This window comes from Myripristis murdjan, chromosome 21 (assembly GCF_902150065.1).
Source record: "Myripristis murdjan chromosome 21, fMyrMur1.1, whole genome shotgun sequence".
NCBI classification, from domain to species: Eukaryota; Metazoa; Chordata; class Actinopteri; order Holocentriformes; family Holocentridae; genus Myripristis; species Myripristis murdjan.
In genome coordinates this window covers 2,082,664-2,098,689 of record NC_044000.1, presented here as the reverse complement: position 1 = coordinate 2,098,689, position 16,026 = coordinate 2,082,664, and the positions used below count along the sequence as shown (strand labels likewise).

Below are 16,026 nucleotides of genomic sequence, written 5' to 3'. Positions count from 1 at the left end.
TTTCAGAAATGTCTTAACACAGAGCGGACAGCTGCACTTTATGGCAGAATTGTGCAAGGCGATCAGGATCATTTTCATCCCTCGGCCTGTGAGGCTGCACACACACACAAACACACACACACACACACACACACACACACATGCCTTTTAATTCTTCACAAGTAAAAACTCTTCATCAGGGTGCCTAACAAAGACACAGAGCGACAGATAGAGAGAAAAACAGAGAGAGAGAGAATGAAAAACAGAGAAAGGAAAAGAGAAAGAGAATAGTTTTCTTTCCCTCAACAAAGGGCTCAGTCAGACTGGCCTGCTCACTGAGGCCAGTGTTACACAGCTCTGACACGCTCTCTATAGGGGAGCAAGGAGCGCCTCAGTCCTCAGTCACATTCAACTATGTCCTTTGAGCAGTAGTTCACTAAAATCACAGATCAAGTTTAGCAGACAGCTGAGAGTGCTTATAAAGTTGTTACACAAATCCAGTATAACAAATGAAAATATCTTCACAAGTTTTCCAGTGTATATTATGCTAAACTGTAACTTTTACAAATACTTTCCAGCACATGTTATGCTGAATTTGAGTTTGAGTTTAAGTCATCGTTTAAGAGAAATCTCTATAACTAGTCAATGAATCAGGTGTTTATAAGAGCCATGAGTGAAACCTCTTTTTGAACCATCTCAGCACTCTCTGGTGAAATAATGCTACCTTATTTAATATCAAGGCAACTGGTAACAGTTGCAGTTGTGTCTTATGATCGCACAGTAGCATTAATGCCACACTTCTGTGGTTCCTTCTTTTCTGCATTCATTTACTCAACAAGATATTGGAACTTTAAAACATTAGATAGATAGATAGATAGATAGATAGATAGATAGATAGATAGATAGATAGATAGATAGATAGATACTTTATTCATCCCGAAGGAAATTCGCATTAGGCTTAGGGTTATCTGAAACTTTACCACACTGCACTGCAGCCTGAACTGGTGGGAGGTTTATATCACTGAAATTTGCAGTAAAATTCCCAAACCATACACTTTGATATTACCAAATGACCCGCTGTCTACGTCTCAATCAAGTGCTGAGTGCGGTTTCCATTAGCAAATATGCAACATATAATGGAGAAGATCATTCTGAGGAGATGACACGAGAGAATAGAACTGGCTTGTTTTCACTGTGCGCACCTTAATATAAAGATGTAGCTCCATTCACTGACGGCGAGATGCAGAAGGAGCATAATGTTTCACTTTGTCACCTGGTCCTTGCTGACCCTTGGTGCCCACATTTCTCTCCTGCAGCAACAGTGACACCATGCCATCTCCACTGATCCCTTGCACCAGTTGTCGACAATATGCTATAGTCAGGACTCACTTACCACCAGAATGACCTTTTCACCCCCAGTAGATGACCTGTGGAAGACTGCTTTCAGCCATGTGTTGCAGCGCTATAAAACTTTCAGCTAACATTTGATGCATATAGACAAGCAGCATGGCTGAAACACTAAATACTCACACTAATAATTCAGCTAACTTCTTATTGGAGTTCTATGATCTTATCGCACCAGGCCTGATCTGCTTATACATAACTGCTTTTAAATTATGGCAGTTTCTTATTTACCTTTAAAAGACAAGCCAAAATAAGAGGAAAGAAATGCTCCACAGTTTTAGGTGCCTGATATTCTAGCTCTACTTTACTTTTCTATCAAATTCAGGCATGCAACCTCTTGCAGATGTTTGTCACTTTTTGAGCCATCTGTCACTATGACATCAGTGAAAAAGTCTGCCTCCTGAGGCTGGGGACCTCCAGTCAGAAGGGGCAGAAAGCACCATGCATATTCAGTAAGAGTACACCTCCTTTACCACTGCAAAAAACAAAGTATCTGCAACACTCCAACTGGATCACGAGTGTGTGCTTACACTTGCGGATGTGTGTGCATGTCTATGTAAAGCATAAATGACTTAATGAGGGATGGAAAGGGGGGCAGCAGTACCCACTTGGCCATTCAAACTCCACATGCACCGCAGCCTGCCTATCATCCCGGCAGGTTGAGAGAAAAAAGGAGAGGAGGCAAAAAAAAAAAAGAACTTGCACATTCCTGCCATCTTCTGTGTGTGGTGACCCCACAATTATCTACCGTCTGCCATTGATCCTTCATTTCCTATCAGCCACAGGGACGTTCCACCTCCTGCAAGCCCTGAGCCCTTCACTTGTCACCATCTGTCCATGATGCCATATGTAGATGATGCACCTTAAATGAGCGGGTTTCTAAAAATGTATTGTCACACTATTGTCACAGTGGCGTGTTCACTTCTGGTCTTCAACAACACTCTTGTTTGCAGCATGTTTTCTATTTAAATATGCTGTATGAACCACTCACCTTTCCCTATTTTGTTCACTTCTTATTCTACAGAAATATCTGAGCTTCCTTTGGAGAGTGCACCTGTCTCATCTCTCCTGGACACTGCAGCTGAAAGCGTGTCTAAAGATGAATCATATCTCTCAAGTTTTATTTGTATGAGCGTTCATAAAAAAAAAAAAAAGGTTGTTCAACCCCAATATTGTCTCTGACCTTGAGGCGCCCTCTTGTGTCAGATTTAAGTAGTGCATCTTATATTCAATTATTCCAGACACATGGGTCCATATTAGTATAAAATAAGAAAAGACGATACTTGGAGATATAAGCATTGCACTTCTCAAGCCCACAGTAATTAAAACACAAGCAGACATTTGTTCCAATAGGAGTATCTGGTGTCACACTGTGTAGGCTCAGTTAAGGCCATTATGATTACATTTTTTTAATTAGTGGCACTTTACAATAAGGCTACTCTTATAAAGGGTTTATGAATGGTTTATAATTCGGTTATTAATTTGGTTGTAAACACTATAAATCATTAAGAATCAGTTATAAACAACTTATAACCCAGTTGTCATAACTGAGGCAGGCACCAAGGACAGTTGACAGATAATGGGACGAGATAGTGAGCCTGCATCGATGTATGAAATCTGTGCCATAACTTGTCTAGAATTGTTTATTAATGATTTATAACCTATTAATAACTCTATTACAAACCATTCACAAGTCGTTTATGATGGCAGTCTTATCTTAAAACGGTACTTTTTCAGTCAGTTAATCGACACATAAATTTGTACATAAGATTCCTATTTGAGGGAATTTGTTCTAATACCTTGGACAGTATGCTATAGCCAGGGCAATTGGTCTGTAATTTTTTTATGCTGGATATGTTTCAGGCTTTGTCTTTAAACAACTGGCACTAATAAGATGGACAACATTAAGTCAGGTGGAATGCATAGCAAGAACCACTGAGACTCTACGGCTTCACTTGCTCTGCGTTATCTCATCAAGGCCACATTCGTGCCAATTTCTCAATGACATGGCACACTTCATCAGGTCGAATAACCACACCATCATGAATAGCAACATCATTATTACATTCATCACTCTTTACACAGTTACATGTTTTCTCCATTCCAAAAAATGTCATTTCTGCAATCTCTATACCAGTGCATTTGATTGTATTATTATATATTATTAGGTATTATGGTATGTAAATAAATTTAATTTTACTAAAAAGCAACTTAAAAACAGCATGCTTTATTTTGTTTTGTTTTGTTTCAGTCAGAATACATGCTTCTTGGCCCTGGCCTACTGTACTGTACTAACTGAGACTGATAACTCTGTTTTCAACACATTTTTTGCACTATACATGTTTTTGTTGATATGTGAACTGCACCGAAAAAGACATTTTTGACTCTAAAGTCATTGTCATATTGCTCATGCACAGGGTGTTCTGTTGGAATATAATTTCCGATGAAAGGTTCCACTTGACAAATAACATTTCTGACTTGATCATTTGCTTGGTTGTTTCATGTTCACTTGTCTTACTGACACAAGCGCCCATTTGGATTTGGTTCAAATGCTCTTGGTGACATCTATATGCCTAGAATCATGGGAGTACTAAACCCTTCAGTCTCTATAGGCTGGAACAAAAATCTGCTTTTTTGTCACAATAGTCTGCATACATTTTTCAGAAAAAAAATTCATGACACATTTTAATGCTGTAGTACACAATCTTTATGCAAAAGTACATCTTTTGGAAAACTGTATATCATTTATTTCATGGATTAATGTCATGAAACTGGTTGACACAATTTCAGTGCTAATCAGCATGATGTGATGTTACATTATGGCCAAAGGTAATACTTGCATTCTACTTCAAACATCAAACCATACATGAACAAAGTATAAAAATGTAAATAAAATTAAACCAAAATAAAAACAGCAACAATACAGCATTCCAAAATGCCTTTTTTACATTAATGGGTCAAGTAAAAAAAGATAAACTAAGATAAAAATAAAAAGATAAAATATGCCTCATTATTACAGTGATGGGTCCAGTATAAAAAGATAAATTTAAAAAAATAATAATAATAAAAAATAAAGAGAGAAACTAAAAACAGCAACATTTCAGCATTCAAAATGCCTCATTAATACATTGATGGGTCCAGTACAAAAAGATGAAAAAACATAAAAACGAAAAGATAAAATAAAAACAGCAACATTTCAGCATCCCAAAGTCTCGGATTATTACATTGATGAGTCAAGTACAAAAAGATAAAATAAGATGAAAAACAAAAAGATAAAATAAAAACAGCAACATTTCAGCCTTCAAAATGGCTGTTGCATTTACATTACATCGCTTTTAACGGTTGTTTTAATAGGCTTGATTCAAATGATTATTTGACAAAAAGTTTTCCTTTACATGAAAAGAACTTAGTGGTAACAGCAATGTAAGATACAGGATCAAAGATACTCACACTGCATGTACAATACAGCCAGGCAAAATTATTCACACAGTATTTTAATACCTGAGTCATTTTTCAAAATTTACAGTTGGAAAAAAAAAGAATCCTCAATGATTATCCTCTGTCATATCTACCATAACATTAGTCTGGATATCTTTAAACAGGCTGCTCCAAGGCTTCAGTTAATGTCAATGGCGAGCGGGCCTTTCACTGAGAAGCCAATGAAGAATGAGACCTTTGACCCCTTTGCTCGTCCACTAAGCTGGCTTCGGAACATGGGGCCGACTTCTACCTTCAGATCTGGGATAGAGGTATCTGCCAATATACATCTGCCCTGCACCACACCTGATACCCTGAAAAGCAGCTGCTCTACCTGCTTCTCTTTCCATATTGTGCCATTTGCCCACATTGTGGCAAACTGTTCCTGCCCAGCCTTAACACACTTCCTGATTTCCTCAAGGTGTACCATCCGCTCATAGCCATATTTCTTCCCTAGGAGAAAATGGACAACAGGTCTCTTACCATTGCACACTCCCTGCATGTCTTCATCATATAAGGTCCTCATCCATGATACAAACTTTCCCAGGTTTTTAGATGCTGGGTGATCTCCTCCTGGCTGTGGCCAGAACAGTGCGACTGCAATGAAGTGCAGTGGCAACCTCTCACTTGATGAGATTTGTCCACCAAGAATTTGGCCAAGGGAATCACAAAGTTTCTTGAATGGCTTAAGATGCAGCGAATGGGGTTTGATACAACTTAGTACAACATTGGCATAGATGAAATTGATCTTCTCCTTTAAAGTGCAGCCAGAACCATTTCCCTGAAGAAAATCATATGTTTTGGCAATCTTCTCCATTACTTCAGTTGGTTTTTGATTAGAGAGATAATCCAAGACCCCATAATAGGTATCAGCTTTTTGCATCTCCAAGAATCGTCTTGCACTGTGTACCTTAAGCATGACGTTCATGGTTTTATTATTCAGATTTGTGGAATCTGTTTTGCAGAATAGATCTGCATACTGTTTGAAACATCTGAAAAACTCTATTTTGGCTATTTGCTCACGAGTGTCTTTCATTCCACATCTGGAGCCCAAGTTGACATAAAACTTGTCAAGAAAGTCAAAGTTTAACTTCAGCCTCTCTTTAAGGGTACAAAGTATGTCCTCAAACTGCCTGAGAACAGAGTAGTAGGACTTGTTCTTACGATTGCGATCCCCTTCCTCTACTTTCTGAATAGTAAGATCACCAGAGAGAACACCACTCATTATGTCATGACGGACACTGCCTGTAGAAAATATGTGTGTCTTTTCCAGTATTTCAATGACAATTACTCCAACCTGAATTTCTCCCAGGCACCCTGCAGTATTGAAAGGCGTCATGTCTCTCCTGTTCTGAAATCGCTGCATTGACTCTTTCTTTGCAAGGTTGTGTTGTTCCTTGAATGCATCCATTGCTGATCGAGCCATTTTGAGGTAAATTTGAACTTTTTCTGGTTCAAAAGGTAGTTCTTTGTCCTCTGCAATGGCATTTTTTAGCTCATGTTTGATCACTTGTGCTGATGTGTCTGTAATATAGGAGTTCTCTGGGTTAAGGTCTTTTGCTCTCCGTGCCCAGTCTTTAGCCTCTTTGAAATCCCTCTTCTTTAGGTAATAGTACCTGGCTAGTAACTGAGAGATAATAGCATCTCTCTCAAATCTTTTAGATGCATCCAGTAGCACTATCTCTTCCAGTCCCTGTGACTGTTTTGCAATGTCCTGAATTAGTGGAGAGAAGGTTGATTCCTCCTCCTTTGAGTGATATCTCTTCACCAACATGCAGCGAACATTTTGCATGAGACTGTCTTTGCCTTGTGTGCTCTCATAAAACCTGTCTGTGGTTAGCAGTAAATTGGCAATGTCAGCTATTTGTACATTGTGTGTTGTTGCAAGTTCTTGCAAGCAGTGCTGAGCGATACTTGAATGGATCATTTTCACAGCTTTAAATACGACCTTAGCCTCAACTGTGATGGCAGAAATTAAAGTGGAAAATGATCCAAATCCATCTTCAAATCTGTCAGATCCACATAATGCTTTTGGTTGAAGACCTAGAAATTCCTCACACAGAGAGACAGAGAGTGAGGCACCCTTGCAATATACATTCAACAGAGCTAAGACAGCAATGAGTTGTGCATGTTTATGATTGATGTTGAAGCTCTTCAGGGTGTTGCGTGCCACACCCTGAATGTATTCTTGTGAAAAGTTCTTCTTCATGATCATGAATCCATAGAATGTGTCAAGATTTTCTTTGTGTGTTTTTTCTATTTCCTTAAGTTTTTGCTCACACTGTTTCTGCTCCTTCTCAGAGAGTTTATTGCCAATGAATACAGTTTCTTCAGTTGTTTCAGTCTGCTCTGAAGAATCTGATCTCATGCAGTTCAGTAGAATTACCTGTGGAGACCCAGACTGAATGTCATGTGTCACACACTCTTTTTCAATGAGCTGCTGCAAGTCAAATACTTTGTCCATATCCTCAAAGTCATCTATCATAAGCAAAACAGGGACTCTTGGTAACTGCTCTTCATGGGCATCCCTCAAAAGTTTGACCACTTGAGTAGCAACTTCGGCTAGGTCAGCATTGCTGTCTTTCAGAACTGCACAACGGAACTTGTCTTTGTGAGCCCATAGAGTGTGCATGGCTAAAGTTGTCCCACCACATCCAGGCACATGCATGAGGCTGAATAATACACAGGCTTTTCTCAAAGAGCTCAAATCTGGTATGACTGTGTTCATGATGAAGTCAAACTGGTCCCGCTTGATAAAAGGTGTGGACCCAGGCTGCTCAGAGAAAAAGAAATTCCACCATGACACTTTTCCTCCTTTGTAGAAGTTCTCCTCTATGACAATTTTGTTCTCATTTCCTCCTTCACACTGGTTCACACACAGGACATCTAAGGTATTCAGGCTACGCTCCACTTTCTTTTCAAACAGCACTTTGCTACCTCCACCACAAGGCAGGAAATGCTTGGATCTGCGATTTTCTGACAAAAGACTGAGGATGGTGCCATTGACTTCAGCGAAACTGAGATCATAAATGCATCTTCTGGAGATGTTGGTTCCACAACGAGCCTCAATAAGGTCCTTCCAGTAGGTAAATGCTTTTTCATTTTCACAGATACAAAGAATCTGCTCTGTGCCTTTGAGCTCCTGCCAAAATATACTGAAAGTCTCTACAAGAGGATCCATCTTCTCGCTTACAGTAGACAAAAGTAAGAAAACAACAAGGAATCTCTTGCTTGGAAGCACATCTTTACGGCATAAGAATGAAATCACATCTCGAACGGAGGCTCCCTTCTCTATCAGCCAATTTTCTATGTCTGATGGTACCTCATCCTCAACACCTCCATTGCACAACACCCAGCTGGTATTTCTAGTTAATTTCAACTTGCTTGCAATGTCTTCAACACCTTCTGTGATTTTATACTTTATTGGAAGATGGACATTTACTGTACTTAGCTCTTCAAAGTGCTGCTGCAAACCATTTTTAGTTGATTCTGGATCGAAGTCCAAAACAGCTGCAGGATTGAGCTCTTGAAGAAATGTGAGTGATTCTAACTGGCCTGGATGTGATTTGTTTGTTACTATTACATACTGCTCAAAATGTGACTGGTCTAATGACTGAGTTCCACCTGTAATCATTTGACTTAGTCTAGAGCCTTGAACAGTGCTTTTAACCCCTTTGAGGTGCTTCTCTTCTGCTTGTTTCCGGAGTTGTGACAGCTGTGCCACACTGTCAACAAATTTGTTGAACTCCTCCATAGATCCTGCAGAGGTGGTTGACGGAAATAGATTCCTGGTACTGCTGCCATCACGGATATAGAAAAATTTTGACTGTTGTGGATCAGTTTCTTTGCCTTTTGCCTTCTTCTTTCCTTTCTTTGAAGCCAAGCTGACAAAGTACCTGTTCTCTTCACAGATTGTAGAGTTAGGCACTATGTCCACTTCTATCACATACTTCTGAGATGATGTCATATCCTTATTGAGAACCCCAACAAATCGAGGCGGCTTGATGCACTTTTTTGCTGCCTCTTCGTGTTTATGTTCAAAATAGTTCTCAATTGCATTTTTCAGTTCCTTTTCATAAGCCTCTTTGTCATTAATATCCACTCCCAATACTTCACCATGGGTGAAGTCTGGTTTGTCACCAACCCCAAAATGTATGGTGCCATTCGTGCGGCTATTCATGCAGGCTGCTGCAAAGCGAATAACATCAGTAGTGAACTTACACATTTTATTTTCATCTGGTACACTGATGAAACCTTTAAACTCATGGCAGGGTTCAATATAGTCTGAGGCGCCTGATTCTGGAACATCAAGAATGCTGTTCTCCATGTATCTACAAGCATCATGATATCTTTGGAATGGATAGGGCTTGCATAATCCTCCAGACTGGTTTATAGTGCCTGGAGGGTGCTCTTTTCTAAATTTCAACAGCTCATCTCTGGCATGAATGATAAGTTTTGCTGGTCCTAGAGTCACACCTAAATCCATTAAGTCTGTTTTGTCTAAAAGTAAAAGACTGGACCCATTAATATCCTGTTGAAACAAAATATCGGCAAATTTGTCATCCACAGCAGCTTTCTTGAGTGCCCATAGTCTCACTTGATGTTTACTCCAGTCTTTGATGTCAGCAGACAGATCCGCCTCTTCACTCTAAAAAAAAAAAAAAAAAAAAAAAAAAAAAAAAAAAAGCAATGTCTTATTCCGAAGTTTGAACTCAGCGGTAACACTTTCTATGAAGGTCTATTGTATAATGCATTATGAACGCATTCATAAGGCATTATAATGCATTTATAATGCGTTATAAAACATGTTATAAATGTTCATAATCGTGTATGACAACTTATAACAAGGTTTATAAATGATTATAAGTGGTGGATATAATGTGTTATAAGCTCATCATTCATAATGCTTTATACCTTCATGGCAAAGTGACAACAGTGTTTTATGGAAGAATCTGAAGTCCTGGGTGGTATACCATGTTATAACTACCAGTTCTAAAAATAATATGAACTGCTGTAACACATCATAAGAAATAATAAATGCTCAAATTCTGAAATGGAATAATACCTTATAAACATCAATAATGTGTTAGAGGATGACTTTGTGAGCTTAAAGTAAAGTGTCAGCACTTCTGGAATAATGTCTAATAAACATCAATAATGTGCTATAGGATGACTTTGTGAGCTCTAAGTAAAGTGACAGCATTGTGTAAGGTTATTAGCAATTATATGATACTATAATACAATTATGAGGTCTTATGAACAGTATTTGATTACTGTAAGTAAAGTGTCGGTCAAAAAAAGAGGATCAACTCAAAGTATGTCAACTCTTTATTTTCACAAATCAATCAAACCAAGGAAGTTTTCTTCGATTGCGAGTGTTGTCCTCCTGTCGTCGAAGTTTACGAACTTCATTATTTATCTGATTGGCCATGATATCGATCAAAAGTAATCAAAATGTGAGAGGTCGTTTGCCCAACATGAACTGGGGCGCCGAGGTGCGCGGGAGATATTTACCCAAGAAGGCCTTGCGGTACGAGGCCCGAGGAAGCCCGAACTTATGCTGCATTCAAGAGATTCGGAACGCGGGGTGGGGAGACAGGAGACTTTATGATTTATAAATGAGGACAGGTATCCAATGGCGTCGCCTGGCCTGGCTCCAGCCCTCTTCTTAGATTAAGCAGGTTATTTACCCATTTATTATTCCCACTATTCAGCTCTATGATTATTTACAACCTAAACTTAAGTGATCTCGGAAAATCCGGAATCTCTGATCTCAGCCTTCCAGTTTACCTTGAACGCAGCATCAAGAGGCCATTGGAGATCCGCAATTTCGCTCACCCTCTTTCTTCACTCCACCTGCAAGCCGTCGACCAACGCCCAACTACTACCAAAGTTTCAGGTAATATTTTTTTTGATACAGATTGTGAAACCAGTAAATTATAACGCTATTGTTTTGTGTTTTGGGCTAATGTTTTACTAGTCTTTGTTAACGTTAACGTTAGCAATTTAGGCGAAGCTTTTTGTGATCCTCTTAACAGTTAATAGGGCCTCGACTTTTTAAGGTCTTCTGAAAAACAATCGTGACAAAAATCGGAAGCAATTTGATTCGTGTTCAGTGTGATCAGATTCTATATGAAATATTAATTCCCTTTTAATAGCAGAGAATGATTTCATTTTCTTTTTATGGTAAAGAAAAAAAATTGGCTATATATATTCCCTAAAATGTAGCCATTTAATATCTCGACAAAATTTACCCAGTTGATTAATTTTATTAGGATAACCTTTCTTATTGAAAGTTTTCTTAATTTTTATGGTTAAATATGAAAATAAGGCATTGCTTCATTTGCATTGTCAATCATGAGAAAACATGTTGAGTGTTAGTAAGTGGGGCAAAATTTGGCAGATGTGCCCGTCTTCCAAATCTCTAACGTTATGCAGGAAAAGTCTTAGAGAGGTAATGTTAGTGTAAGCCTGAACTTCTAAAACTCAGGTTATTTCAAACTAATGTCAGCTAAATCCAAATGCTGCTAACGTTAGGTTTACTCTGCTCTCTCAATAGCCAACATGCCTAACACACCATCCAAGCACAGTGATGCCTCCTCCCCTGGCGGAGATGATGCGAAAGTTGGTATGTAGTACCATTGAATTGAGTTTGCTTCTGTTACTTTTAATTGTCCAGATTGCATTGCTCAACCTAGACTTAATTGATAGTCTTTGAGCTGTTTGCATTTTCCAGTGTTTTTCTTCTCTCCTTTTTCTCAGTTATTAAATACTTAAATACTATCTTGTGTGCAGCACCTAATGTCATCCAGGAATTGGCAATGACCAAATTACAGCTGGAGGCAGAGAAGGAGCGAGCAAAACTGAGGGAAGAGACCATATCCTCCCTGAAAAGCGACAAGGAATACCTACAGCAACTGATGCAAGAATTCATGCAGAAAAGATTGGTGGAGCCTTCCTCATCCGGGGCTTCATCCAGTTCAGGTGATCAATTATATCTCTAGTCCACAGCCAGCTGTACAGGCTGTGTCCCCTCTTCACTCTCCTTCTGTCTGTTTGCTGCTCTTTTATTCTCAGTGTCCTACCCATCATTATCTACCTAAAGCATTCCACCTAAACAGTAAACAGCCACTACAGTATGGCTCCTACAATGCGACTTTTAATATTGTGTGCACCTTCTTATATATTGCAGGAGAGTCATCGAAAATGTCTGCTCGGTTCAAAAGGGTCTACGTATCGGATGAGGACTCTGATTCTGCAAGTCCTGCCATACCAGTTGATTCGCCACTGTCAGACTCATCCACTGACTCCCTGCCTATGTTGATAAATGTCGGGCAGCGATTACCGCAGAAATAAAAACCCGCATTACACAAATGAAAGAAAGTGGGGAATTACTTCCTATCACTCATTAAGTGGTAAAGTTAATTAAATGCCAGCCTGTTCCACTTAGTTGTTGGTAGCCTGTTGTTGGTTGCCCTTAAGTGACTTACATATTTGATCAGTCACACAAGAATTGCGTTACATGTAGCAGTATTTGAAGCTGGGCTTTCCCAGGTTACTTCAGTTTCCTAGCTGTTAATATTAACAGTATTTATTTTTTAGTTTTTGATTTCTACAGGGATGTAAATAGGTTTTTCTTTTCCGTGGTTTGATTGATTTGTGAAAATAAAGAGTTGACATACTTTGAGTTGATCCTCTTTTTTTGACCGACACTTTACTTACAGTAATCAAATACTGTTCATAAGACCTCATAATTGTATTATAGTATCATATAATTGCTAATAACCTTACACAATGCTGTCACTTTACTTAGAGCTCACAAAGTCATCCTATAGCACATTATTGATGTTTATTAGACATTATTCCAGAAGTGCTGACACTTTACTTTAAGCTCACAAAGTCATCCTCTAACACATTATTGATGTTTATAAGGTATTATTCCATTTCAGAATTTGAGCATTTATTATTTCTTATGATGTGTTACAGCAGTTCATATTATTTTTAGAACTGGTAGTTATAACATGGTATACCACCCAGGACTTCAGATTCTTCCATAAAACACTGTTGTCACTTTGCCATGAAGGTATAAAGCATTATGAATGATGAGCTTATAACACATTATATCCACCACTTATAATCATTTATAAACCTTGTTATAAGTTGTCATACACGATTATGAACATTTATAACATGTTTTATAACGCATTATGAATGCATTATAATGCCTTATGAATGCGCTCATAATGCATTATAACAGCATTCATTATACAATAGATGAAAACATTTATAAATATGAAATTAATAATAATTAATTCCAAATTAAATCAGTTTTAATCAATTAATTGCTTTCATCCTGTACAATGGTATAATGTGGCCATGTTGTGTTTTTAGCATCTTTTTATTCATTCATCTTCTAAACCGTTTATCCTCACTAGGGTCGAGGCCTATCCCAGCGCACATTGGGCGGAAGGCAGTGACACACCCTGGGACAGGTTGCCAGTCCATCACAGGGCAGACAGACAGACAGCATTCATACACACACAGTCATACCTAGAGGCAATTTAGCTTCTCCAATTCACCTGACCTGCATGTCTTTGGACGGTGGGAGGAAACCCACGCAGACACGGGGAGAACATGCAAACTCCACACAGAAAGGACCTTGGGTGGGAATCGAACCCAGGACCTTCTCACTGTGAGGCGACAGTGCTAACCACTGCACCACCATGCCACCCTAGGACCTTTTCACTCCTTGGATTTATCCTTGAATTGTCTGGCTTTTTATTTATTTAAGGTGTGGCAGGCAATTTGGCTTTTTACTGCCTTGCTGATTACTCATTGTTTCTGCTCTCTGCATTGTGCAATTTTTTGTTGTTTTTATATGTATATTTATATCCTCATGTGCTTGTTCGTGTATGTGTTCTTGTTGCAAAACTAATTGCCCCTATTGGGGACACAAATAAAGGTTGAAGGTAATCACAAATCATTCAATGATAATTAAATGATAATTCATAAGTAAGCTAGGCTTAATGAATGAAGCCTAAATTATGAATTTAAAAATATGTTAAAACTCCATATTAACACATAAAGCACAGTGGCTTGTTTAGGACAACCTGAATTCTCATGCAGGTTGCTACTTGATCCAGCCTGTGGCTGCACTTGGTGACTGATGTTAATAGTGCAACAAGTCCGTGCAAAACTTTGAAATATAGCCTGCAGGTCAAAAATACCAAGTCCTACAGTCACAAAGTGACTAAGTGAATACAGTAAACAGGCCTGGTTACTGTATTTGTCTCCATATACTACAGCTGCATAGTTACTCCCTGTCTTATACATTCAATACATACCATATACACATACATGAATAAGGTCAACTCTGAAGACCTCTATAAAACAGTGCAAAACACTTTATTTTGTGTGAGGTACACTTATCATCATGGCAGTCAGAAGAGACATTTCCTTATAACTGCTTTGTAGTTTAGGCAGCTAGTTCCAAAAAATGCTCTCACTGCTGTCTGACATCCAGAACTAAAACTCAAAAGATTAAGATTCAGCTAAACTTTCCAAAACTAGAGACCTTGGCTGAGTTCTAAATTGTGTACACAAGGTGACATATTTTCTGAGTTTTTTGAGACTTCTGATGCTGCTGTAGAATTTACTGATTGTACATGTTTTTTCTTATTTTTTAATATTTTGATTTTATGTATACTATGTATTCCATCTTTTAACTGTAATTAACTGTGACGATACTGCAAGAGATTTTGTCTCATTCCTCATTATTGTTAACTGATACAGTATTGGAGAGAAGCGTGCTGATTTTCCATCTTACATTACTGAGTAGTTAAAGTCTGCACATCCGGCACCAACTTACTACTGCAGAGCTCTGTGCCAAGGGTTTTTTTTTCCTTTGGACGCCACTTTGTGTGTTGTGTGCTTTAACTGCCTTGTACAGAGAACCTGCCTCATAGTTCTTCACAGGCACATCCTGTTGGATGTTGGATCCCCACTGCTGCCAGCTTTATCACTATATATTTCATATAACTTCCTCACTTCAGTAAACACTGTCAGTTTGACGCTGGACGTTTTCCTCTACCCTGATAGTGATTGTTAGACCAGGACTGCCGTTTGTTCTCCATTTTTCTTTTTGCTGTTATTTTTCTGATACAAAAGCAAGCTGCTGACATCTGTACTTATCAGCTGCACAGCCTCCCCACTCATGAACCACTGAGGTCTGAGCCTTAACTCCCCCTCAGACCTTGGTTAGCTCTGGCTGGCCTACAGGTATATGGGCGGCTAGTAGTACCTGGAAACTGACCCCAACAGCACCACCGAGGCATCATCCAAGACCAGAGATGACAATGGACAAAGATTTCATCTTCTGGGCAAATAATTGTCACTAAAATTTATGACGATGGACCAAATAGACTGTGAATTTGTGATCTTATAAGTCAGAATTTTTGAGTTATTTTTTTCCTCATAAATTTACCACTTTAATCTTAGAGAATACTCTCAGAGAAGAGAATCTCAAAGTTTTTTCTCTGAATATTACCCCCCTTCCCTTGCTCTGTAATTTTTTTCTCCCTACAGTGACCCTAGTATGCTGTCATAGAGGTCAGAGGTCAGGTTCAGAAACAGAACAGCTCTAGCTTCCTGGAGTTAAAATGTAATGTCTGTATGATGGGGTTCCAGACTCAAATGTGATACATTGGTAAAATTTTATCTTTAGGGTATCAAGATGTAATATCTAACTTTTTCACAGTGCAGTAGTAGAAGTTTGGTTTATGATTATGACATGGCAGATATCTAAAATGTGCAAGTGACTATATTCTAAACTTAGCGTGTACTATAATTAATTGAGTTCATTACACACTGTACTTTACCTTCATTTCACCTTTATCAGCCATAATAACCTCTGTCACTCGTCATAAAGTTAGATCATCATCAAACCTGGGGGGAACAGAAGAATTACAAATTGTCTGTATGAATTCCTGGCTCAGGTGTGATAGTTTGGTAAACATTATTTTTAGGGTATTTAGACCTATTTTCAAACCTCTTTCACTGAACAGCAGGTACAAGTTTAAATGAATGAATGCATTATTATTATTGTTATTTTGTTGTTATTAGTGTGTCAGGCCAAATTATTTGGTCCAACCCACATCAGTGATTACA

The 16,026-nt window shown here is 38.5% G+C and overlaps 1 protein-coding gene across 1 annotated transcript; it reads right to left on the bottom strand.

Moving 5' to 3' along the window:
• Positions 1–4,975: 4,975 nt before the first annotated feature.
• Positions 4,976–15,802, bottom strand: LOC115379392 (sterile alpha motif domain-containing protein 9-like). The gene is made up of 2 exons (XM_030080032.1): positions 15,738–15,802; positions 4,976–9,508 (listed from the first exon to the last, which is right to left on the bottom strand). The coding sequence occupies exons 1-2, from the start codon at positions 15,759–15,761 to the stop codon at positions 5,000–5,002; spliced, it is 4,533 nt and encodes a 1,510-aa protein (XP_029935892.1). The 5' UTR covers positions 15,762–15,802; the 3' UTR covers positions 4,976–4,999.
• Between the last annotated feature and the right edge of the window lie 224 nt (positions 15,803–16,026).